This window comes from Leuciscus leuciscus, assembly GCF_965113295.1.
Source record: "Leuciscus leuciscus genome assembly, chromosome: 10".
NCBI classification, from domain to species: Eukaryota; Metazoa; Chordata; class Actinopteri; order Cypriniformes; family Leuciscidae; genus Leuciscus; species Leuciscus leuciscus.
In genome coordinates this window covers 44,129,367-44,155,581 of record NC_138734.1, presented here as the reverse complement: position 1 = coordinate 44,155,581, position 26,215 = coordinate 44,129,367, and the positions used below count along the sequence as shown (strand labels likewise).

The 26,215-nt window shown below is 38.0% G+C and overlaps 1 protein-coding gene and 2 long non-coding RNA genes across 6 annotated transcripts in view; 1 reads left to right on the top strand and 2 right to left on the bottom strand.

Annotated features, from left to right (window-relative positions):
• The window catches only part of LOC309507905 (semaphorin-7A), a 28,730-nt gene extending 14,325 nt beyond the window's left edge, over nt 1-14,405 (top strand). For 2 of the 3 annotated variants that reach the window (XM_082182346.1, XM_082182345.1), the window contains exons 8-14: nt 3,948-4,111; nt 5,800-5,905; nt 6,663-6,837; nt 9,463-9,572; nt 10,431-10,576; nt 11,168-11,196; nt 12,525-14,405. In XM_082182346.1, the coding sequence (XP_082038472.1) occupies nt 3,948-4,111; nt 5,800-5,905; nt 6,663-6,837; nt 9,463-9,572; nt 10,431-10,576; nt 11,168-11,196; nt 12,525-12,883 (1,089 nt within the window). In that variant the 3' untranslated portion in view covers nt 12,884-14,405. The remainder of the gene's footprint in view (nt 1-3,947; nt 4,112-5,799; nt 5,906-6,662; nt 6,838-9,462; nt 9,573-10,430; nt 10,577-11,167; nt 11,197-12,524) is intronic. The other variant, XR_014209288.1, reaches the window with a different exon arrangement.
• Nucleotides 13,605-17,166, bottom strand: LOC309507963. Its single transcript, XR_014209326.1, has 2 exons — nt 16,770-17,166; nt 13,605-16,577 (listed from the first exon to the last, which is right to left on the bottom strand). It is a non-coding gene; the product is annotated as an uncharacterized lncRNA (long non-coding RNA).
• A 1,354-nt stretch (nt 17,167-18,520) lies between these two features.
• LOC309507944 lies at nt 18,521-23,064 on the bottom strand. 2 transcript variants are annotated; one of them, XR_014209300.1, is made up of 10 exons: nt 22,340-23,064; nt 21,389-21,587; nt 21,202-21,251; nt 20,711-20,759; nt 20,535-20,606; nt 20,349-20,430; nt 20,226-20,259; nt 20,056-20,142; nt 19,758-19,877; nt 18,521-19,245 (listed from the first exon to the last, which is right to left on the bottom strand). It is a non-coding gene; the product is annotated as an uncharacterized lncRNA (long non-coding RNA). The 2 variants fall into 2 exon arrangements; XR_014209301.1 differs by having other exon boundaries at nt 19,758-19,913; nt 22,340-22,536.
• Nucleotides 23,065-26,215: the final 3,151 nt, after the last annotated feature.

Below are 26,215 nucleotides of genomic sequence, written 5' to 3'. Positions count from 1 at the left end.
TAGAAAGGCTGTCAGTATTTTTGTGGAACGGTGTAAGTATCACTTCTGTTTCTCAGTCAAATTCACTTTTATAAATAATTCATGGGTTTCATCCGGTCCCTTTCCACAGGTGTATAAAATCAAGCACCTAGATTATGAATGCAGACTGCATTGTGCTTGATTAATACACCTGTGGAAAGGGACCGGATGAAATCCATGAATACCAGATTTGCCAGATATCAGTCAGGAAACAGCATTAAACGCAGCCTGATGTTGTTGTGTCTTGCACAGAATGAGTGTGTGAAGTGTACGAATTGATAAATTAGGAAATGCCGGACAGTCTGGTTGAAGAGCGACCAGACCCTGAGAGAGGACAGAGGACCTCTCTGGAAATTACCATTTAAACTCACCATTTGTGAGGCAAAGTTCTCACCTCCGAAACATCCTAATCTACATCTCTCCCCCTCTTCCCCACTCCCCCTCTCTCATGCTGAGACCACATGTAAAACACCCAAGAAAATGTATAGTTTAATGTGAATGATTATCACAGAGTATTTTTCATGTTTGGTATCATTTGAAATGTCTCAGTGCGACTGGTACAAATGTCTCATTTCCAAATAAGTAAAACTCAAGGTAATAAGGTTTTTAAGAGTTTAAAGATAACTGGCATACAATGGAAGGTGATCTCTTGACAAATGGTCACACACCCCCAAAAGGTGTAACCTCTGAATGCAAATTTCTTTTGTTAGTACATGTTTCCAAGTGAAAAAGGTCCTGACTATATAATGAAATGCAGCAGAGGGTTCGGGGCCTTTCTATACCTCAGATTGGCCCGTGAGGCTGAGAGTGAGACCTCTTTCACTGAGAGTGAGACCTCTCAGCCTCATGTATTTCTTAATGTTGGGTTGCATCTTCTCTCTATTCCAGAGCATTTGATGTTTTGTATCAATTATCTTTGAATTGATTATGAAATTGGCATGATACATTTACCTGACATAATAAATTGTTACATTTGATTATTCTAACTGACTTTGACATTATTTTCATTAAAGAGTTAAAAGGAATAGTCAAACATTCGCTCACAATTAATGATGCACAGATATCATTAAAACCTTTTCATTTATGGAGTCAGATGAAATAACGAGAGAATACATATTCAAATGTATTGCATTTAATCAAAATATACTTTGCCTCGAGAAAAGACCTTCCGCGCTGGTTGGATGCCGGCTTTGGGCCGATCGAGCGTCTGGATTTCCTCTGTTTCCTTTCACCTATTTTAATAGATGATGAACTGACACCCGCATGTTTAATAAAGATGTTTCTCAGTAACTCGCACCCACATTCGTGCTAAAGGGAATTTTATACAGCCTAATTATAAACGCTGGTGCTGATGACACATGTCAAGTGTTATATCTCTGAATAGATGCATGCAAAAAAGCAGAAAATCAAGCGTAGCATTAGTTCTGGCAGGTCACGTTAGTCAAGCTCGCATCAGCTGACCCTCAGCTGATCCACATCTACCTATAGGAATATGACACCTATCACCGTATACATATATAAGCTCCTTCAGTATTATCAGCAGCTATCGCGTTTCTCAGGAGCTAATTACCCTCCTCCATCCCCAGCTCCTCCTCTCGCCCAGTCAGGATTTGACATTCTGATTCCTCTTGAATCAGAATAATTATCGAATAATGTTGTACTTTAAAATCTTGAATTAAATATATTTGCAAATTTTCATGTTGGTTCTGTTCTGTTTACCCCAAGGGGGATTATTGCTGCTCTCCCTGCTCTTATCCATGCTAGGCTGCATGGATGCGCAGGGAGTTCTCGCCCAGAACGGAACCATACCGCCAATCCAAACTGTATGCTAATTGTCAATCATATTTGACGGTAGTGGTCCTGACAGAAATGCAATTATGAAAGCATTGATTGAACATTAAAGGGGTCATAGATGCGATTTCTTGTTTTCCTTTTTCTTTAGTGTGTTATGTAGCTGTTAGTGCAAGGATAAGATCTGCAGCGTTATAAAGCTCAAAGTGTCAAACCGAAAGAGATGTGCTTTATAAAAGTTAAGGCTCAGCAACGCCTTCCTAAAACACTCCGTTCAAACACCCGCAAATCTACGTCAGTGTGTGGGGCAGAGTTTCAGATGTATACGCGAAGAAAGAAGGCGCAACTTTTACACTGTAACCTAACTACACGCAACGCGGCGACAAATGCATCTTTTCCATGTAAATCAGAGTGTTTGTCCTATCCAGCCGTGACGGCGACGGCGACACGCAACGTTTCTATTGTAGAAACGGTTTCTATTTTTCTGTGATGTCGCACTGGAACAACAAACACAAAGTGTGGCGATGATAATCTCAGGTGCTGTTTATGTGCTTTATTTAATGTTAAAAGCGTGTAATGTGACTCTGAATATCATTTAGTGCTCCAGCTTTGTAGCTGTAAAAGCAACAATGGATAATTCACCTCAGATCTTCAAATTAAACAAATGGAAACAAGAACGTTCAAACAAGTGTATTATTTGACAAAGATGGTTTTAGTAACTCAGTAGCCTATGTATTTTTAATAATGTTTAAATGGTGTAATATTTGTGAATTTGATTATGTAGCGACTTATCCATGTTCTTGCGAGTGCCGTCAAGATTACTCTCTGGTGCCACGAGACTCCGCCCACACACTGTTCAGATTGGCTGACTCCTCCCACACGCTGTTCTGATTGGCTGACTCCGCCCATATGCTGTTCTGATTGGCTGACTCCGCCCACACGCTGTTCTGATTGGCTGACCCCGCCCGCAAGCTGTTCTGATTGGCTGTGGGTTTTGATTGATTTTGCCGCATCTCGCAGTCGTGTCGCGTCTAATGTGGACAGACAAATTATTTGTCGCTGGAATCTTATCGCATCTGGTTAGGACACGGTGTAATTCTCGCTGTGTTATTGTTGCCGCCGGCGCCGCCATGTCGTGGAGACGCTGTGGTTTTCGCTTCGAAAGCCAAACTACTTTGTTTGCCCTTCCAAAAGAGGACACAATTACAAAACAATGGTTATTCAAATGCGAGTTTTGAGCAGTATAGAGTAGCGCTTGCTTGTCATTCCTACGATCACAAATGCAGACATAGTTTCATGTTTACATAGTGTTCTCACACCTGTAGTGCGACGTGACGCGTTAAAAGACAGTACAAGTCATTATAATCAAGTAATTATGTCCCCCAAAAAATAAAACCTTACCCATCTGATACGATCTGGTCGCGCTGGCGAAGTTGATCGATCAGCTTAGGTCATCTGCATTTTCCCGTTCAGATTCGGGTTCGAATTGACATCACCTGTCATTATTGCTTCGGGAGCTGATATTCCAAATATGGAAATGGGAGTGACATTTCCAGTCCTTGTTTCAATTTCCTTGATTGCATTAGATCATTTGAGAAATATTGTGCAAGTCAGGCCTTTTTGCAATCACAGAGTGATGCAAAAAAACATTTTAATTGTGGTCATTTACTCACCCTCATCATCAGTCCAAACCCATGACTTTTTCTTCTGTGCAACACACCCGATATTTAGCTGAATGTTCATATTGCTTTTTATAAACAGTGTAAGCACAAAACACCATAAACATTTCATTAAAGTAGTCCATATGCATAGCCTACGTCAAGCTGTTAGGTCTGGCAACTCACCATTGGCATGGCTCAATCCGAGGGGCGGGATAAACGGTTGTCTTTCAAATTCCCTCTGCACGCAATAGGACAGCGCTTCAACCAACCAGAGCGTTCTCCCACCAGCGGAGCTAGTAGATTCAACTTTTGCCGTATCTGGTCAGAAGACCACGAACACATCTTTTTTAAGAATGACTTTAGTGCCGTTCTTTTATCAAAGAAAACCTTTTGCTGCCGCTAGGGTGCGTCTAGATTTCTAGGTTACCATATGCACTGATTATTCACATATACTGACCTGAAGTCGATGTGTTTCAGAATGACCGTGGCGGTCGGAAGGGTCTCCTTCAGAACACCTGGACCTCGATGATCTACGCCCGTCTGCTCTGTGGGAGAGGTCATGACTTCAGTCAGCTGATAGATGTGGCCACACTACAAACAGACGACGACATCAAGATTTATGCGCTTTTCAGAAACTATTGGTAAGGCAAACACTTCATCTCATACTTCGCGGTGTAGAGGTTATGCGTGTGATGTCACCGTCGGCTGGTTATACTCACTGAGTGGCAGAAACACTGAGCGGTTTTCAGCCGCGAAAAACACATCTAAAACGGGAAAGAGCTTTGAGATTGAAACTGTACAATTACATTTGACTAGATATCTGAGGTTTATTTTCACAGACTGACGAGAAAACAGAACAGAGAAACAAATGTTTCTGCAATTCACAGAAACAACTGGATCCAGACAGAGAAATGTGGATTTACAGGTTTCATTTTGTGTCGATATGCTGAATTTAGGGGTAAAAATCAAACACTATATATTGTATTGACAACTCATCAATTAAATATTTACCATTGTATATTCTGCATTATTGGATGTTTTTAAATAAACACTGACAAAAAACTACAGAAGTTTTAAGGCTGGATGATATGATGATCTATATAACATTAATATGAGTGATCACATGGGTTTACACCTATATTGTGTTTATATAAAGAGTTCACAGGCTAATGTGCTTTATGTATTTCCCCGGTGTGGAAATCAGGCTCATATAAATGTCAGGAAACATGATTCCTGCTGCATGTCAATATCCATGATCACTGGATCTTTGAGTTGTAAGAAATACTATATCGAGTCCAAGCTTTAGTTTAAACTGATAATCGTTTGTTTTACTCGAATTTTCGCAGTTTCTCCTCTTAAATCCAGTCACTCAGCAGCTCTTCTGCCACTCAGTCCGAATGAGGGAGTGTGTTCCCGCGGGAAAGTGACGTCAATGCAAACCCTCTATATTTTATTGTAGGTGATCAGTGTGTGTAACTTTCTCTAACTACAGTCTGTCGCCTTAATGATCAATTACTCGATTTTAACTGATTCTCAGTTTGATGAACCGAATTTCTCCTTTTTAGTTGATACTTGCACAAAACTTCTAATAATCTTTGTGCTTTGATATTTTTGAAATGAAACAAAGTCTCAGCTTTCAGATTCTGTCAGTTTTATCATTAAATTCAAACAATAAATGTGGTTTTGTGGCTCTTTAATGTGGCGTGACCGATCATCTCTTCCTCTTTAGGAATGTTGAAACAACTTACTGAAGTCAATCATGTAATCAGTGTTTCAACAGCCCATTCAGTGACTATCAACTTGATAGTCAGCTGGAAAAATGACACTAGAGAGGAGCATTTTGATTAATACATGCTCAAAATTACATATATTTTAACTTATTCTTCAATATTTGAATAAATATTTGAATATATTCATATTTAATGTTTGAATAAATCCGTTATGACAGCGACCATTTAAATGTCTATTTTCAACAAATTTGTGTAGAAACATGTTTATGTCATCACAAACTTTATTATTATAAAAATGCCCTGTGTAAATGTTTTATACAAATCAGTTGTTCATTTTAACCTTTAATATTATATTAATGTAAAGTTTACAACATTAATTGAGATTTTTACTGTACTGTCCCTAAAATATATATCCAAATGAATCGACATTGATTAGAATCGAGTCTTTCACATCAGTTTAAAATGCTAACATGACTGACGGTGACATTTACATTTACATGACATTTACATGTCTGTCATTTGACACAGTTCCACAAACACTGAAAAAAAAAAAAGAGAAGTTGTGTGTGAAGTGTGAAGCTCTGCGTCTCTATTTACAGGAACATGAGTGCTGTGTGTGTTTATAACATGTCCAAAATCAGCACTATCTTCGCTTCCTCTGAATTCAACTCCACCAACGTTCCTGCGGATCACCGGCCGGGAACGGTGAGGATTATGCCGTCACTGAAGCGATACTGCTTATATAATCGCAAAAAGAGAACTATATTATCGCCTAACTGTAATCTGCTAAATGCAACTATAAGGCATAAAGATATTAGGGTATAATAAACATTAACATCTTGAATTTCTGAACAATGTTTATTGTGAAAAGCGCTAGGCCAATACAAATTAAATTTGACTTGTACTGTCAATATTGTATGGAAGCTTGTTTCCGCCACAGAAAATAAAAATAAAAAAGGTAATTGCGACTTTATATCTCAGAATTGCGAGATATAAAGTTGCAATTGTGTTGTAAAGTCGAAATTGTGTTGTAAAGTCAGAATTGCGAGATATAAAGTCACGATTATCTTTTGAAATGTTTTATTCTGTGGCGGAAACAAGCTTCCATAATATTGTCACTAGCTCAACAATATCTGCCTTTCTTCTTCAGCAACAGAGTATTTGTCATTTTCTTTCCCCGTAGGAACTTTACTACAGTAAATGATTCATTCTAGAGTTCTGAAACATAAACCAAACCAAACCACAAGACTGTACGATCTTTTATGAGGGAATGAATGAACAACACATCTCATAAACTGAATGATGTAATCCAGTCAGTCTGGGTTTTATAGCATACATCATCACTTAAATTCTTGATAGAGATTCTGAATGACAGTCTTGAACCGAATGTTGAGCTCTGATTAACTATCAGTCACGGTTATCTTTCCCATTCCTTTTAACTAACTACTCGTTGTTCTTTTAGTGTGTCGATGACAGTGTTAGTCTGAGCTCTAAGGTGCTGAACTTCATGCCGGTGCGTCCCGAGATGAAGGATTGGGTGATGCCAGAGAACGGACCCCTGCTGTTCAGACACCGCCATTACACACACATCCAGGTGGACCGAGAACAACATGACACCGTCCTGCTTCTGTCTCTAGGTACGTGAATCTGTCATTAAAGATGGGAACCTTTACGATTCAGTTGCATAAACTTGGCCACTATGTTAAGACCGTGGGCCCTATCTCACACCCAGCGCTATTGACTTTGTACACCGACGCATGTTTCATTCCTATTCTGCACCCGACGCACAGCGGACTTTTCCCTCCACAGACGCACGTCGGTAAATTAGGGAATGAACTTGTTCTCCCGGGGCGGTTCAGCGAAAAGAGGAGGCGTGTTCCGGCGCAAACGTTCCCTGGTGCTATTTTGCAGTTTCAGAAAACAATTCCGCCACAGACCAGGAGAAACCTAGTCTAAAGTCAGCGGTGCGTTCAGATGATATTTTAAGGGCGCATGCTTGGCCATAATGTAGCGTGTGCACAACACACATACACTTTGCTTCTCTCATCTACACACAGACGTAGCAGTTCACATTTTTTCAAACCATATATAATTAAAAGGAAAAATATTCCACATGAGGGAAATCATTGTGGTTTCCATGACGATGTGAAAAAATAGGCATAAATCTAGCTTACACATTTACCCAAATTATCATACTCCTGTTTAACCGAAGCTAATTTGGGTGTTTTTTTATCCATCCCCAATGTCACTTCTCTGTGTTTTACGGCCCTGACGAGAACGTCGGTCTCCTCGGCTGTGAACCGCTCCTGGCGTGCGTCTGGCAAATCCGTTATAATAGCAAGCCGCCATGGAACAAGCACGCCTGCTCTTAAAGGGAATGTGAGATGTCGCTCTGATTGGTTTATTTCACGTTACACCCAAACCACACCTATGAGTAATGAAGCGACTTCAGACCAACATATTTTAGATTTGTGAGATCCGCCCACAAAGTTACTTGCGTTTCGCGTTTGATACTTGCGTTTCAGATCGTTAAAATAGGGCCCCGTGTCTTAAGAACTAGTTTGACCAACTAGCAGTTAGACAAGAGATAATCAGTCGTACTTTTCCAATTCAAATTAGACTGATCTCCTTTTTATGTAACTGGCTTTAAAAAGGAAGCACCAGTTAAAAAAAAGAAAAAAAAGAAAGAAAGATGAATAACTTTTAAGACTAGTCTAAGCAGTTTATGCAACCGGCCAAAGGTCCTCAAGTATAAAGGCGTGCATATAGTGATCCTGAATGTGAATGTGCAACAGTTTCTGAAATGTTCCCATGGGCGATTTATAAAACTTCAGTATGCATTCCTCTTTATTAATCACAGCTTATCTTAAAATTCCAGCGCAATGTGAACAAGCGCATCATTTCCACATACAGAACTCCCACAAACATATCTTTATGGTTCAGAAGAAGCGCGCCTTCTCAGAATCAATGTCGGATTATTTTAATTACTGGTATAAGAGTGAAAAAGTCTGTAAATTCATAAGTCGACAGCATTGCTGAGTATTTTCTCCTTAAAACTGCAGTGAAGTGAGTGGAGGCGGGGCTCATTTGCATATTCATAAACAACGCATACTAAATGAGGCAAGGGTGTCAAGTTACATTCAAGATATTTTAAGGCAGGGGTGCCCAACCCTGCTCCTGCCGATCGACTGTCCTGCACAGTTCATCTCCAACCCTAATCCAGCACACCTGAAGCAACCAATTAACGTCTTCAGGATTAGGGTTGGAGATGAACTGTGCAGGACAGTCGATCGGCAGGAGCAGGGTTGGGCACCCCTGTTTTAAGGCATGAAGAAATTTTGGTACTATACGGTTATCCGGACCACACCTGACCACAACCGCTCTTGGTTGGTCGTAACCCCAGTGACGGGTAGGTTTAGGGGCGGGGTTGGGGTTGGGGTTGGGGTAGGTCATCACATGTGGTCCGGATAATCGTATAGTACAGAACATTTTTTCAAGGAAAAAACATTTCAATATGTAATTTTAGTGATCAAAGATGAGTTTTAAGAGTTTAAAATGATTGACTACGGGGGGATTTTAAGATGATTTGGCTCATGAGTCATTAGTCTATCAAACTGTTTTTTTTTTTATGACTTGCTTCCCGGTGAACATCCTGTTCATGTGTCACCTGGGCAGATAAATAGGTTGTAAATGCAGTTTCATGTTGATTTAAACTCATATCAGTTTCATATTTACATGACCAGCTGCTACAGGAAAAGGCTTGGACATGTAATTGCTAGAAAAATGTAATGAATCATTGATAATGTCATGTTAGTCAGAAGACTGAGGCTGGATGAACAATAAGTGTGTAAAGAGTGTAGTATGATTTATCAAATTGTACTCAAATAGGTTCTAACCCTAGTAAGCTGTCTAACTAGGTGTCATTATAGAGGGAATGCACTGACATCACTTTCCCACCGGATGTATCTGTATCTTTCGTCAGTCTGTAAAAATATACCTCAGATTTCTTGTAAAATCTATTTGTACAGTCAATCCCAAAGCCCGTTTTAGATGTGTTTTGTGTGTGTAACCGCAGTCACTCCGGCCTTGTGGCTTGAAAATGATGCAACCGACTATTTCATGCAAAAGCAACACGTAACATCAAACCCGATTTGGAGTCGGGTATCTTGAATGCTTATAGAGATGTGTGTATGATGTGCATGTGACAGACGGGTTAGTTATATGTCCTGTTGTTATATTGAAGTGTTCTTCTTCTCTCACAGAAAGTGGAGGGGTCCATAAAGTCCTGGAAAAGCCTGTTTTTGTGATTGCGGAGTATCTGCCGTTTCCACACGGGACACACATCACCGGCATGCTTCTGGACACTTCTGAGGTACGACACACAAAACATCCACTTCCACATGACATAAGCACCTTAATGCATGCTAAAGTAAAAGAAGAGGAGAATGATGACAGTCTCAAACATCATGGGATTAATAATCTGATCAAATGTATATTTTTAATGCAATGCAAGTCGCTTTGAACAATGTTATTCAGTGGATTGTTGTAGGTGATTATACCGTATATATGATGTACGAACATCCTATACTTTGAGCTCACTGTTAATATAATATAGCTGTTGTATTTTGCTTTTAATTACTCTGAAGATGTAGATACTAGGGATGCACGATATATCGGCCACCATATCGGTATCAGCCGATATATGTTCATTTTTAATGTTATGGACCTGATAAGAAAATTTGACTGATATATTAAAGTTGATAAATAATGGATTATTTCCTTCAGCTGAGACTCTTCAGATACACACTGTTCAACATGATGGTTTTAAATGGCTTGAAATAAGATTGGAATCACTTCAAAAAAGGAAAACACAGTTCAGTGCAACATGTGCTGTCATATAAGCTGTATAAAATTATCATGAGAACATTATAATTGTGTGTTTGGGACGTGGCTTTTAATTTGTGAGACTTTTGTTTTTGTAATCAGGCTCTCAAATTATATAAAAATTTGGATTTAGATTTATCAGCCATTATCTCGGTTATCGGCTTTCTAATATAACGAGTTATCGGCCAAAATGTTTGTTTTGCTGCGTCCCTAGTAGATCCCTGAAGAGCGGTCCGTTGTTAGTCTCTTAATTTGGTTCTTTAGAATCTATGATCGATCTTCATTCTATTTAATCTCATAAATGTATCATTAGCGTTACTGATGTATCCGGTGTTTAATTTCTCAGAAGCGTCTGTTCGTGAGTTCCAGTGATGAGGTTGTTCAGATTGACCTGCAGACATGTGGTGTGTACGGAGATGAGTGTATCGAGTGCATGTTATCTCGAGACCCCTACTGTGGTTGGAACGGTTTGCACTGCACCTTCACTGCAAAGTAAGCCCCCCACCCCCACACACACACACACACACACACACACACACCCCACACACACCCACACACATACACACACTTCTGCTTCCTTTCTGATAACATGTATATTTAGCATGAGCCACAAACCTAAATTCGTGTTTATAAAACTCAGTAGTCCAATGATACATTGAAAGAAATGTAATGAGTGTTCTGGGTGGTTGTGCAGTGCTTTGGCTACTGGTTTGAGTCTCTGATCTGCAGAATAAATTACACAGTCAAGTTTCATACTTAGTGTTTGAGGTTTGTTCAAATCATTATGAGCACTAGTACAAATGCTGCCTGACTTGCAGTGTGCAGATCAAGGGATGCTGAATCATTCTGAAACCACACTATAACCACTGACAATCTTAACCTGTTTGCGTCGCTTCACCTCTGACAACTCAATCACATAATACATATCTGAATATATTTACTCATTTCTGTATTCTGTACTCTACCACTGAAACACAACTCCCCCCACCTCCACACACACACACAACTGAAACACTGCATCATTCAAATCTATGCATATACAATTTTTATGGAAGTATCAGTGATGTGTCTTGTTTTCCACAGGGGCCGAGCCAAAGACCCCCACGACTGCAGTAAGTCTGGCTCTGGGTTTTCCCTGTGTGATTTTCCCTGTAATGGCATTTGTGGTACTGATGATGAGTTGCCTTTCACTTTTAAACGAATGTCAAATGAACTCAGCCCACCTTCAGGTAGTCTAGGGTTCATGATCGTGGTCTACATCACAGCTAAACCAATGTAATCATTAGGGCTGGGGATCCATTCAGATGTTCCGATTCACAAGATCTCAATCCGAGTCCATTTTCACACCCGCCACAAAAAAATATATGAATGAATAAAATAATGTATCCTTATATTGTAATAAGATTATGACACCCAGAATTTTAGATACCAGCGAAATTTTATGATTCTCGATTTCAATTTCAGTGCCACAGCTAAAACTTACTAAAATCAATTTCAAAGATTAGTAAAAAACAAACAGGAATTAGTAAAAAAAAAGAACAAATAATTAAACTACAAGGAATAGCACAAATAAATAAATACATACATACAGAAAGAGGCGACTGAAATAATCAGTGCTTTAAAGGTTTTTCCAGGATCTAACTGTAGTTTTCAGGTACAGAATCTGAATAAAGTAATCACATGTGAAATAACACTGCATATAATCTTCACTGTATAAATTAAAGGTTAATCCTTGTTGAAGTTACAAAAACTTCTGTCTTTAGTAGTTTGATGAACAGAAGAGCAGGAATATTAGGCTGCTGTCTCTTTAAGGCGAGACACTACTATAAACATTTTAACTAGCCGATATCACCATGAAACTTTCCCAGTTGATTACCTACATTAAGATGAGTAAAAAAGGTATTACAAGCTTTCTGTAATTTAATGTTTAAATATGCAAATTAGGCAATATCTAATTAAATATGCGCTACTTTGCATATATTTTAAAAACGAAATCTGAGTATTGGATAAAGCCAGGTTAAAAAAATGTTTTTCATTGTGTTCACATATTATGATTAACAATAGAGACGTGTGTGTGAACAATAGTGTGAAAATCAATATGGAATCGACCACATTTTATAAAAACGATTAATCAAAAACTAGATTTGGGAAACCCTGCATTCGAGTCTGACATGCTAATGCTAACACCACAATAATGAGTCAAATAACACATTTAGTTAAACTATTTCTGCTTATGGTATTACATGAACTATATTTATAATCAAAAAGCTTCATTCATCATCTCAGAACGATGTATATGATCTCTGAACCTGTGGTGTATTCTGGGATTGCGATCTAGATTGGCAGCTCAGAGGTTTTTGTAAAAGAATGAAATGTTCTCAGAAATATCCATTTATGTCAATTCAACAGAAAGCTAAATCACATGACGTCTGTTCCACAGAGATGCCTGCAGCCGAGCCTTCAAGGACTGAATTACGTGACAAGACGCCAGTGGTTCGTGTCCCGGAGTCCTCTAGACACTTCCTGCTCTGCCCGATGACATCACATCACGCCACGTACCACTGGCAGCACGGGAGCGCGCACGAGGAGTGTGTTGGTTCGGATCAGGGCTGTTTGTATCTCATCGACAGCATGAGCGAGGCTCACGAAGGCTTGTACACGTGTGTGTCTTCAGAGGACGTCTATAACAGGACCGTCGCTCAATACCAGCTTAGCATGAGCCGCTCAAACGCTCACCGCCTCACTCCTGTGGGGTTACTTCTGCTCATTGTGATGTCACTTCCTGTTTTACACCTTTGAAAGTATTATCTGAGCCTGAAGTTCCTGTCAGATCGGCTCAACTTTATTTCTAAAGCGCTTTATACAATAGAGTTTCAAAGCTGATGAACAGGAACACAGTGATCAGTGACGCAAGAACTCAGATCTTGAAACACACATTGTTCAGCTGGAAAATTATTAATAATATTAATTTTTATTGATTATTATTGCCAGAGCTTTTTCTATTCTTACATTTTGATGAAAGATTGTAAAGATTTTTGTATTTACAGTAATTTGCACTGATGAATCACTCATGTGACCTGGACTTTTCTACAGGGTAAATACTCCAACATATACCAGATATATACAGTATATGAAATGTGCAATATCATAAGAGTCAAGTTGATCATCAGTCATAAGAGTATGGGAACACACGAGGTTGATGTGGGAGAGGATCAGTTCAGATCTGATGATTCCACATCATTTTTTACAGGATGTGGAGAGATTATTATTGTTATGTTTATGATCAGCTGTGTTTCAGTCATGTGATCCACCAGTCAAACATTCGGACACAAACTCAATTTGTGTTCCTCTTGATCTTAAAAACCCTTTTTATCTAAACAAGTTACTAAAATTAAATTAATAAAAATAACTGAGCTTTTCAGATCTAGACAAAGAAGCACAAATATTAGAGTTTTCATGAGTATCATGTTTTGATCACATCATTCCCAGAATTCCAGTTGTGTTATTTCAGTTTATCAACAATCATGTGTCTGAACGTTTGACTCCATGTGTAGCAATGTTATTTATTGTCTTAAGACTAACAATTTATCATTTAAGATTATTAAATATAGATAAATCTATAAAGAGGATTTGATTGGATCAGTCAGGAGGATCATTCAGCTTAAAGTTTTTATTATTTCCTCATGTCTGAATGTCATTACATTATGAAATATCAATTCAACTCTCGGTTTTTGTAAAGACATTGTTGAAGATTGACACACAACTAGTGTCACGCGTCTTGTTCATCACTCGATTATTGTAAAGTGACATTAAGATTTGAAATACTTGTTGAATTTACAATAATTATATTCAGTGTTTCACAAAAACCATGTGTTCAGAATCAGATGTTCAGTGTGTAACGCGACGCCTCCATAAGCTCAATCATACAGTGCTGTCTTGATGCGACTGAAAGTCATATTTATTGTGAGTGAAAGATATGAATATATGAATGTATTAATAACCACTGTGATGTGACTAACTTGGTTTATATATATATTGTATAGAATCATGTACATATAATTTGCCACAAATGTTTATTTTCTCTCTCTTGTATGCTTCGAGATATATATTTATATTTGTATTGCACTGTGAACTTCCTCATTTGAAATGTTCCAGATAACTGGAGAAACCACTAAACCAGAGTCACCGCACATGAGCATTGAGGAGGAGCTGAAGGTCAAACACACCCAGCATCAAAGGTCATGTCTCCACATGTGGTGATGATGATGATGATCAGTGCTTCTGTGAAAGCTCTCTGAATAAAGACTTGTGAAAGCTCAAATGTTCCTCTTGGTTATGGTGTCACTGACACATCAACACACAGGAAGTGACTAAACATCTGAGTCTGTCTTCACTGATGCTGGTCTAAACACACTGAACTCTTACAGTGATGCAACATCTGCTGGGTTTCCTGAGAACACTCTCAATGTGGTTCCTTTTGAAAAAAATTTGTTTTAAAGCTGCGGTTCATTTTGACCGCAGACACACAACACATTTCCTGAAGTAATGCTCAGCCAAACGCTGTAGTTCCTATGATTGTGAGCTGAATTCTGTTCTACAGAGACTAGAGATGCACAATATATTCAGTTCAGTTCTAAATGTGCTTTATTGGCATGACAGTTGTTTCACTGTATTACCAAAGCATTTCTAATGTTTACCGTGAATCATCATAGATGTACATACAGAACAATAGAGTAGAACAATCAACATTTTAGAATTCTATGAACAATTAGAATTCAGTGTGACTGTGTGTGTGTGTGTGTGTGTGTGTGTGTGTGTGTGTGTGTGTGTGTGTGTGTGTGTGTGTGTGCGTGTGTGTGTGTGTGTGTGTGTGTGCGTGTGTGTGTGCGTGTGTGTGTGTGCGTGTGTATCAATGATTAGTCGACTCCTCCCTCTTTTTTGACAGGCATGAGTGTTTCTGCTGCTAGGAGGATACAATCTCTTTTTTTACCTAATGTTGAAGTTGTGTTGTGCACGATAATATATATATATGTCACTATAACGGTATCGGTCGATATATGTTCATTTTTAATGTTATCGTTATCGGCCCAATAAGAAAATTTGGCGATATATTAAAGCTGATAAATAATGGATTATTCCTCCAGCCGAGACTCTTCAGATTCGCTGTTCTGACAAGCACATCACTTCTAGTTTCTAGTTCACTTCTGCATTAGTTTGGGTTTGTGCAGACAGGACAGCAAAGTAGGAGAAGCATTCTCAGCACAGCACAAGAGTTAAAGTCTCCCTGTGGTGTAAATCCAGCTTTTAATGTAGTTTATGTGTCTGTGTGGTGTGTTTAATATGCTTTAAGACAAACCATGTGTAAGTTCATAAGTCAACAGCATTGCTGAGTATTTCCTCCTTAAAACTGCAGTGAATCAAAGACAGTCTCAAACACACGCTTTGAAATCGCTGGTGTTTCTGACGTCACAAACTACCTTGTAACCAATCAGATCAACGTGTGATCGTCAACCAGTGGATCTCTGAGTGAGTGAGTGAGTGGAGGCGGGGCTCATTTGCATATTCATAGAACCACGCATACTAAATGAGGCAAGGGTGTCGAGTTACAGTCAAGATATTATAAGACATGAAGACATTTTTAAATATGTAATTTTTGAGAGTTTTAAGGGATAAAATGATTGGCTACAGGGAGACTTTACGATATGTTATTATACTAACTAAATGGTGATTTACGATGGTTAATAATCTTTTGAAGAATTTGAATTCTTCAGTTTTATCTTCTAAAAAAGTACTTTAATATAAAAACATTGTACGTCCGACTGACTGTATTCTTCGCTTTGACTCTGAACTGAACTCGAATGGCTCTGAGAATCGGGGAAGAGAGAAACATAAAACACTTAATTGGGGAAATTGAAAGACGCAAAATAAGATGAGAAGTTTATTCTATGTATCATCATTTTACTTTAACTCATTTTACTCTAATTCAATCCTTTTATAACCGTTTTAATTTCCTTGCTTTTATTTTGTACTTATTTTCTATGCAAAGCACTTTGAATTGCCATAGAAAGGAATTAAAATGTTACACTAAGTAAAGCATTTTGAATAACTGTTTTAATTTCCTTGCTTTTATCCTTGATTATTTTTATTCTTTTATGTAAAGCACTTTGAACTGCCGTAGTGTATGAAATGTGATATATAAATAAACTTGCCTTGCCTTTTAGGAATACAAAATACTCTTTAACTTTAAGATAGAAAATGCAATAAAAGAAGAATTTTTAGTTTGTTTGTTTTGAAAATGCTTCATGAATCCAGTCCCAAGTTTGACATCGAATGCCTTTAGTACTGAAGTCTCTAGAGCGTCACTGGAGGACAAAAGTTAAAGTTAAGATTGCGTTCCTTGCACAAAGCGGACCGATTATGGAGTCATATGGATTTACTGTTATGGTTCCTTTATTTCCAGGTTTCACAATCTGTGGTCATGAAGTTCATGAAACTGAAAATAAACACACACACACACACACACACACACACACACACACACACACACACACACACACACACACACACACACACACACACACACACACACACACACACACACACACACACACACACACACACACACACACACACACACACACACACACACACACACACACACACACACACACACACACACACACACACACACACACACACACACACACACACCTGTGCTAAACATAAATCTAGAATAGGGCTGGGCGATATGGACCAAAAGTCACATCCCGATATATTTAGGCTGAATATCGATATACGATATATATCCCGATATTTTTTCCGCAAAGTGAGAGCAAATGTTCAGTCAAAGTCAAAGCCAAATATGACATGTCACAAGTAGTTTTATTGAAACAGGCTATTTCAGTGAACAGTTGCAAAATCAAACGAATAATAAACAGGTTTCTTCACCTTAGGTCTGCACGATTATGACAAAAATCATAATTGCCGATTATTCCCTTGGAATTGTAATTGCGATTTATTCATTATGATTATAAAAATTTACATTGAATATATATAAACAAATTTAGTGTAAACGTGTTATAATTTGCACACACATATATATACACATATATATGTGTGTGTGTGCAAATTATAACACGTTTACACAAAATTTGTTAACACACACACATACACACACACACACACACACACACACACACACAAGTACTGTCCCCCTTTACTTAACATACACATAAATTGTAAGACTAATAAGACTAGTACTAATAAATAAACATTAGGCCTATGCTAAAGCTATTAAATAGCAGTCCCAAACTAGTTTTACAATGTTGGTATGAGCCACTACAGTCATTTAAAAATATTGTAAAAATAACAAAGAAAAATAAAGTGGCATTTTGGGGTTAATATGGAAACGACAGTTACCATGGTGAATACACAATATTAACAATAACTGTTAATGAAACATGGAAACTGCTCCTAGAATGAAAATCATACCTGCATTACTTTTATTTCGTGTAATTGATATACAGTGAGGCGATACACAGCGCGCGCCGCCGCATTTGCGCGTGCAATAGAAGAGTGTGCGCTACGACTACAGGATAACGGCTGACAGGACAAGAAAGTCCGTTTTTCTGAGGTGAAAAACTTTATCTCAGCGTACACTTATGTCACTGCCTGGTAGTTCCTATTGTGCTGGGTTTTCTGAAGTAGTCATGATTCGCCTCTCATAACATATCATGCTCTAAACACGCACGCAGTGTGGAAGAGGAGGAGGAGCGGGGAGCAGTGCAGAGAGCTCCGGGGCAGAGGTTTGCTATATATGCGATATGATCTAATTCCATTTCACATTTAAAAATATATCGATATATCGCACCAGCCCTAATCTAGAATAAAAGCCATATTGAAAAAAAATAAAAATAAAATACCACTGAAGATATAAAGTCAAACTTTATCTTAAAGTTGAAAGCCCTGTGAACCATACTCAGTGTCCAATGTTTACCTTGTTTTTGTGGTAAAGTGCTAAACTTTACATGTTCACATGCATTTACATGGGATTTCTCCTAAATGTAGGCCTAACTTTTAATTAAATGAAACAAGGTTGTATTCCCAGATAGCAATGAGTCGGCGGCCCACCGTCGGCGCTCCGGCGGCAGTAGAAGCGGCAGAACGGCGACATCGCAAACACGTTGGACGGCGCACCGCCGGCGGCAGCCGCTTTTTAAAAGCGGCAGCCGCCTTCCTACCGCCTTCGTTCCGCGGCCGGCCCGCGGGCCAACCGCCGTCCCGCCGCCTTTATATTGAAGGCGGCCCTTCCGCGGCCCGCCGGAGGCTAGCGCTATTTTCGAGCGATCTGCCGCCGCTTATTCTGGCTATATATAATATTTAATATTTATAGCATGCAGTTTATCAAGAATAATGATTGCTCAAACCAGACAAATATCCATTTGGCATTTTTATTCCACATTTCAAAGTACATTAACTGTCATTTAAACAAGATGTGTCAGATCACTGAAACATAACAGAAAAATAAATAAATCAATATACTAACATGCAGGTTTCTTATTAAATTTTGGTAAAAAACAAAACAAAAACAAAAAACAGCCTTACAAGCAAATTACAACTCTTACAATAATTGTTCATATAAAGAGGACAGCTCTAGGGTGAAAAAAATTACCTGTAAACATTATGACAAGTAAAGAGAATACTTGATACGAAATAATGTGCAGGATACCAAATAAATCAAAGTATGACATCACATTTACAAGCCATTTCTAACAATAGGTTAAGTGGTAGTAATTTATAGTAAAGCTCTGGAGTAGAATAGACCATTATAGCTGCAATGCTGACCTGTGGCACAAGGACTTACAAGCATTATTTGAAAAAAGAAAAAAAAGAAAGTAATTTCCACAGTTAGTGAGTATAGTGTGACACTTCTGACTTCTTTAGGGGTCTTGATGTTACTGACTGCAAGATAAAGAAAGGATTCCAGTTGTCAGTGATTCTGGGGTGTCAGTAGTCAGCCTAAGTGGTCGGCTGTGGGTCCCTCTCAGCTGTGCGGTGCCTTTTTCTGCCTTCACGGTCAGATGCTCCTTTCAGGTAACGCGAAACGTTAACCTAGACCGCTTCATCAGTGGCATCCTGGGTTGCCAGGTTCTTCCGGATGGCTAATTTAGAATATACAGATCTGTCATTTCATTTGAATTGCATGAGGCCATACACATCTACTTAAATATAATAAAAAAAATATCCAACTTACTTTGAACAATGGTCTAAAGCAGTGGTTCTCAATTCCAGTCCTCGTGACCCACTGCTCTGCACATTTTGTATGTCTCCCTTATTTAACAGACCTGAACCAGATCATCAGCTCATTAGGAGAGACTCCATGAACTGAACTGAGTGTGTCAGATAAGAGAGACATACAAAAAGTGCAGAGCAGTGGGTCCCGAGGACTGGAATTGAGAACCACTGGTCTAAAGGAACATGTCTCTAAAACATTCTTTATCCCCCACACCGAGCTGAAAATCCAAAAAAGTGTTACAAATTACATTTCTCTGAAGCTTCTCATAAATAAATAAAAAATGTGAAAGGCTAAGGATTCAGACTGTAATATATGCAGTTTACAATCTTAAATTTTACTTTTTAGATTACTCTATGGCGTTATAATCAGCAAACTTACAAATTGTTCCTGGAGCTTTTTATCCTGCTTCAAACTGTTGTCAAGACACGGCAAATCTTCCTGGGTGTGTAGGGGGAGTAACAGATCCCCTGACAGGGATAACTCCAACATCGCCAAACTCTGCAAGACGTCACAGCATAAGGGTCTGATCTGCACCTACAGGGTTTCCCAGAATAAAATAGTCAGTCCTGGTCCCTCAACTACTAAACTATGACATTTATATCTAGGTCTACTACATGTACAGGTAGCCCCAGTGGGAATTAAACCAACAACCACAGGTGCTGTTTGCAAGTTGTACCTGATTGCCCAGTGCAAGCAAACGTCTTCAACATTGTTTGTTGAACTTGCTTCACCTGCTCTTGAAGTGAGCCGCTGTCATCCAAAGCTACAAAATGAAAGGCATATGGTCATTTTGGACTTACATCACACACAAAAAAGTACAATTTAAGAAACAGTGCAAGTTCTCACCTGCTCGTGCATTGCTTTCCCTCAGGGCTTGGTTCTACATTTTAAAAATAAAACAAACAACTAAAGGCACTATTTGCAATACTGTTAAAACACTGGACATTAAGACATAGGGCTAGAATATACCTTCACAGCTGAAAACTTCATGCTTGACACGAGATGCCATTGGAGTACAAGGGCCAACAATAGAGCAATGACTTTCTCCCTCCTATTGATAATCATTGACATGTAAAAATATGTTTGAAGTTATTGCATACATTTAATGAATTGGACTTAAATGTAACACTTAGTTAAGCGCAACGTATTACATACCTCCAGAGTTTTCACCCATATGCTGCCAGGGTAAATTTGCTGCCGGGGGAGTAAAGCTTAGTACTTGATGAGCTGGGGGAGCAAACATAACAGCTTTCATTTCAATGCAGAGTATTGCATATTCAGTAATGAAACAATAATTGAACTGTGCAAAACTAATGGAATGTACAACACACCTCAACACCTTTCATCCAGAAACTGCTGCAGCGAATCCCATCAAGTGTCCTAGTGAAAAACAGATTATGATTAAAGGATTCATCATCTTAAAGTCAGCATGAAATCAAATTTTACAATTTGTATTTTTATATGTAATATTGTAGTGTTTATGTAAATGATTCATCTGTGCACTTCATTTTTTATTCATGTACCCTTATAATATTTAATCAAATACGTTACCCTTCCCTCCCCCCTCGAAACGACTTCTCTTCCGGTCATGTGCAATGGCGTGAGGGCGTAGCAACTCCCCTCAAACCATTAGTCTGCTATGAGCAGAGATGGAGAGGAGGAGCGCTAGAGTAAAACCCTGCTCCTCTATTCAATATTCCCTTTCACTTGGAAATACGTCACAACACTGGAGAAAAGTCGTTTGTAACTTCCAGTTCATGCCAACTTTAAATAGAAGCAATAGTTTCCAAGACAAAAAAACTTCACAAATAACATCACTTACTTGTACTCAAACTCTTGGCGGATTCTGGATTACTGGGGAGAAACCTGGTTCTAAGAAAGAGGAAACAGAAATTTGATGATAATAATAATAATAATGAATGAAAGATTCCGCTATCCACAATAAACAGACAAATAAATTACACAGATGAAATAAAGGAAAATCAAATGTACAAGTCAGACCCATTTACCTGCTCCCTTCATGAACTTAAAATGATGTTTCTCCCAGGTGCTGTGTGGAGGTGTGCAGCGGATGGCTAAATTGTTCCTTTGTCTTTTTTGCGGAGGTTAAATGGGGGCCAGTGGCACATGCCCTTCGCTGAGCCACTCTTGCGGAACCACTGCAAATGGCAGATCCTCCTTGTTGATAAACTGAACAATGTGAAGCATCTAAAATAGAAGAAACATTAGCATAAAGTATACTTTTTGATAAAAAAAATTTCAGGCAAAATCAACAACATTAAAATGCTCACACCTTCGAAAAAGCAGTAATTTTCACAAATGGATCAACAGAAAACCATGTTCAGACAAACAAAATCATATAAAAAACCTATATACATCGTTATTTTTGTAAGAAAACACCAAAAGTTAAACAATAGTCTTTCTAGATGTAAAGTTTGGCTACCTACTGTAGCTAGATACATTTAACATGTAACGTTAGAAAATGCTTGAACTCAGTGTGTAAAAAAGGTGAAACAGCATGTGGTAGCGAACACTGTAATCTAGACTAGCAGCATAATCATGTTTAGTTAGAAAACAACACAAGTTATACTGATCAGTCTTTCTTGTCGTGAAGATTTTGCTAACGTTACCATTCCCACCGTAGTTCAGGAACTGTAACGTTAGTTAATTCGACTGACCAATACTATCTTAAACCACATGTACTCACACTTGTATAAACATACATAACAGTTAAACATACTTAGAAGAAGAAAAAAACTCAACGCCAGGAAGAAACTAAGTAACGTTAGCCTAGCTATGGCGGAAGCATGGCGGAAGCATGGCGGAAACTTTGCAAACAAGGCTAACTTACTTTAGCTTGACTAGTTAGGCAAGAACAGATTTTAAGAAGAAGAACTAAAAACAATGTAAAAAATGAACATAGTAATATTGCGTTAAACAAAAAGGAAAAATGTACTTACTTAAAAGATCGTATATTTCCTCTCTCCAAATACTGAAACCGTGTGACGAGACGAGTAAATCTGCTTCAGTTTTTTAGGTGCTGCCCCTCTCGACCGGTGGAGGTACTTCTCTGTTTGTGCTTTAACACTTTCTTAAACATTTGTACAGGTCGCAAAACTCGCAATTGCAAACTGCAAAGTAATCCCTTATACATGTAAAATGTAAAATAAATTAAAAATTGAGCTTGTAAAACAATGAAAGACATAACCACAATTTCCTGGAGTGACAGAGAGACAAAATATTTATAAATATTTCACTTTATCCTTCAGGTCAAAACAGGGATTTTCATGTTTCTCATAGACATTACCATGGTTGCAAATTAATAAAAAAAATATAAAGCAAACCCAAGATTTTGGCCAAGTTGCAGATGTCTTTCACTGTTCACTGATTTCAAGCATTGGTGAAAAATCTAACTTCATCCATTTATTCTGCTAAATTGTTCATACCATGAATGAAATATTTATTTTAAAAACTAATCAGAATCAGAAAGATATTTATTGCCAAGTAAGTTTTACAAAAGGAATTCTTTTTGGTCTATTGGTGCATCTCAAATTGTGCATAAATCAAAGAAATGTAAAGAATTGTCACCTTAAGTGAATAAAATAATTCTATATATTTTACATATTATCGCTTCAGAGTTTCAAAGTAATTTAAATGTAATTTCCTAAACCTTATCATGGAATCAGAGTAAAATCTGTTATAACCCCTAATGGCTTTGGAGCAACAACAAAAATGTATATAATTCACATAATAATTATAATCGCTTTAAATGTGAAAAGTAGTTAAGATGCTGTCAGTTTCACTCATGGCTGGTCGATTTCAAAGCGTCTTGCCGCCAGCCGGCCGCGGTTCATTTAGACGGCGGCAACCGCCAGAGAGAATGAAGTCGGCGGCCCGGCGGCTGTTCGCCGGCGGCATCTCGCAAGAAATGGGAGTGACGTATTCGGCGGCAAACGTTTCATCGCCGCCAGCGGGACGCACCTATAGCCGACAGCTTGGGGCCGGCGGCAAAAAGAAGCCGTGCCGATATTTTTTGCTATCTGGGTTGTAGTCATGATCACAACAATATAGAAAACATGCACAAACCCAATGAGTGAAGTCACAGAAGGTTTAGGAACTTAAACCAAGAAAAGACAAACGAGTTATATATTTAAGAGTTAAAAAAAAAGGAGTTAAAAATTACCAACAAATCTAACACGACGAGACCGGAGAAGCACAAACCTCCTCCTGAGTGAAGCTGTTACAAGAGAAAAATACAATCAATAAAAACCACAGCTGGACAACATTCTCTCTCTCTCTCTCTCTCTCTCTCTCTCTCTCTCTCTCTCTCTCTCTCTCTCTCTCTCTCTCTCTCTCTCTCTCTCTCTCTGTGCACGAGCGCCACCTCAAGGTTGGTGTCAATTTGTCCTTTTTTTTCAGTTCTAGCAGTCAATAACAGAAATATAGATAGGCGTATTAATAAATATATAAAAAGACATCTTTGCAACACATAACTAGGTCCAACATCCATCATGTGAGAATAAAAATCCAGTTACCAAAAAATTTTTTGTTTGATTGAATGAAAATTTTCAGTAAAATGAATGAAAATCATTTTGTTATCTGTTATCAACTGTTATCAACAATTACCTCAGAGTTTGACTGTTTTGCCATTGCTGGAGATTTTAACAATCACATAGATAATGCAGAAAACAATATGGCAAAAGAAATCAAAACTGTTTTAAAAACTTTTGATCTGACTCAGCATGTACATGGACCCACACACAATCATGGACACACTCTAGATTTACTTATCAGTAAGGGTCTAAACATTTCATCGACTGTTATTAAGGATGTAGCACTGTCTGATCATTTCTGTATTTTCTTTGATATATTGATCTCTCCTGCCACTGAAGCTAGATCTGTGTCTGTCAAGAAGAGATGCTTAAATGAGAACACTAGTGTACTATTTATGAAGGCTATATCTTTAACACCAAGCATATCTGCAGACTCTGTTGATTTTCTCCTTGATTCTTTTAACTCAAAAGTTAAAAGTGCAATTGATGATATTGCTCCTGTGAAAGTCAGGAAGAAGAGTGGCAGACAAAAAGCACCTTGGAGAAACTCAACAGCAGTGCAAAATATGAAAAGACAATGCAGAAAAGCAGAGCGCATGTGGCGGAAGACAAAACTTGTAGTCCATTATAAGTTATAACATCTACAAAGACAGCCTTCATGCTTTCAATATGGAACTAGGCAAAGCTAGACAGACTTTCTTCTCAAATATTATAAACAGCAATTTAAACAACACACGCACTCTTTTTGCTACTGTAGAGAGACTGACAAACCCCCCAAGCCAGATTCCCAGTGAAATGCTCTCAAACAGCACTGTGCCGCTGTTCGTCACTGAATATAAACCCAACAGATCACTCAGATCATTAGGATCATATCAGCTAGAAATACCAAGGGTTCACTCTAAACATGGCGAGTCTGCCTTTAGCTATTATGCTGGAACCAGCTTCCAGAAGAGATCAGATGTGCTCCTACAGTGGTCACATTCAAATCCAGACTCAAAACACTTCTGTTTAACTGTGCATTTACTGAATGAGCACTGTGCCGCTGTTCGTCCGACTGTTTGTACTGTACTGTATTTTATTTTATTTTTCTAAACTGTTTTAATTATTCTCATTTCTTTTAATTATTTTAATTTCTCCTATGTCAGCAGGGCATTTAGCCCGTAACTGTAATGCCCACTCAGAAGGTGTAAAAGAAAGTGATAATGTGAAAGTGACGTGTATTAATGTGGGTTTGAAAGTAGAACAGTATTTAAATGACGATATTAAAGTTTTCGTCTGAGAAAGAATGTGAACGCAGTGCTAAAGTGCTAAAGAAAGTGAAAAGAACGTGTGAGTAAATGAGGGAGAAAAGAAAGTTAAAGGAAAGTTGATAGATGGAAGTCGTAAGAAGATTGAAGGTTAAAAGATGGTTGAAAGATTTAAGTCTTAAGGGAATCCTTTGAAAGAAAGATCTATAATAAATATTCTTTTTTTATTTTTAAAAGTACTGTATTTTATTTTATTTTTCTAAACTGTTTTAATTATTCTTATTTCTTTTTATTATTTTAATTTCTTCTATGTAAAGCACTTTGAATTGCCATTGTGTATGAAATGTGCTATATAAATAAACTTGCCTTGCCTTGCCTAAAAGGCTCAATTTCAAAACTGTATTTTTTTGTGACAGAAGTTCAGAGAATGATGGAGATCTAAATTATGACATACATTATGAGATTAAAATTAGGATTTTTTTGTTGTTGTTGCTATTTTATGTCTTGGGTTTTTTTTATTTTTTTTTTATCCATTGCTCTCTTTCTAGTTGGTTTTAAAAGTTTTTTTTTTTTAATAAAAATGTTAAATCTTTAATGTTTTTGTAAATAAAGTGATCTTAAAGTCAAAAGTCTCTCTCTCTGTGCACGAGCGCCACCTCGAGGTTCACCAGGACTGAGTCACTCGACTCGTTTCCACATGAAAACCACAGGACATTTGTCATTTCTTTCAGTTCTAGCAGTCAATAACAGAAATATAGATAGGCGTATTAATATAAAAAGACATCTTTAAGAAACTCATAACTAGGTCCAACATCCATCATGTGAGAATAAAAAGCCAGTTACCAGAAAATTGTTTGATTGAATGAATGTTTTCAGTAAAAGGCTCAATTTCAAAACTGTATTTTTATGTGACAGAAGTTCAGAGAATGACGGAGAATCAGTCAATTACGACATAAAAATCTAAATTATGACATACTAAGTCATGATGAGATTAAAATGAGGAATTATAACGAGCCATAATTTCGTGATACATAAC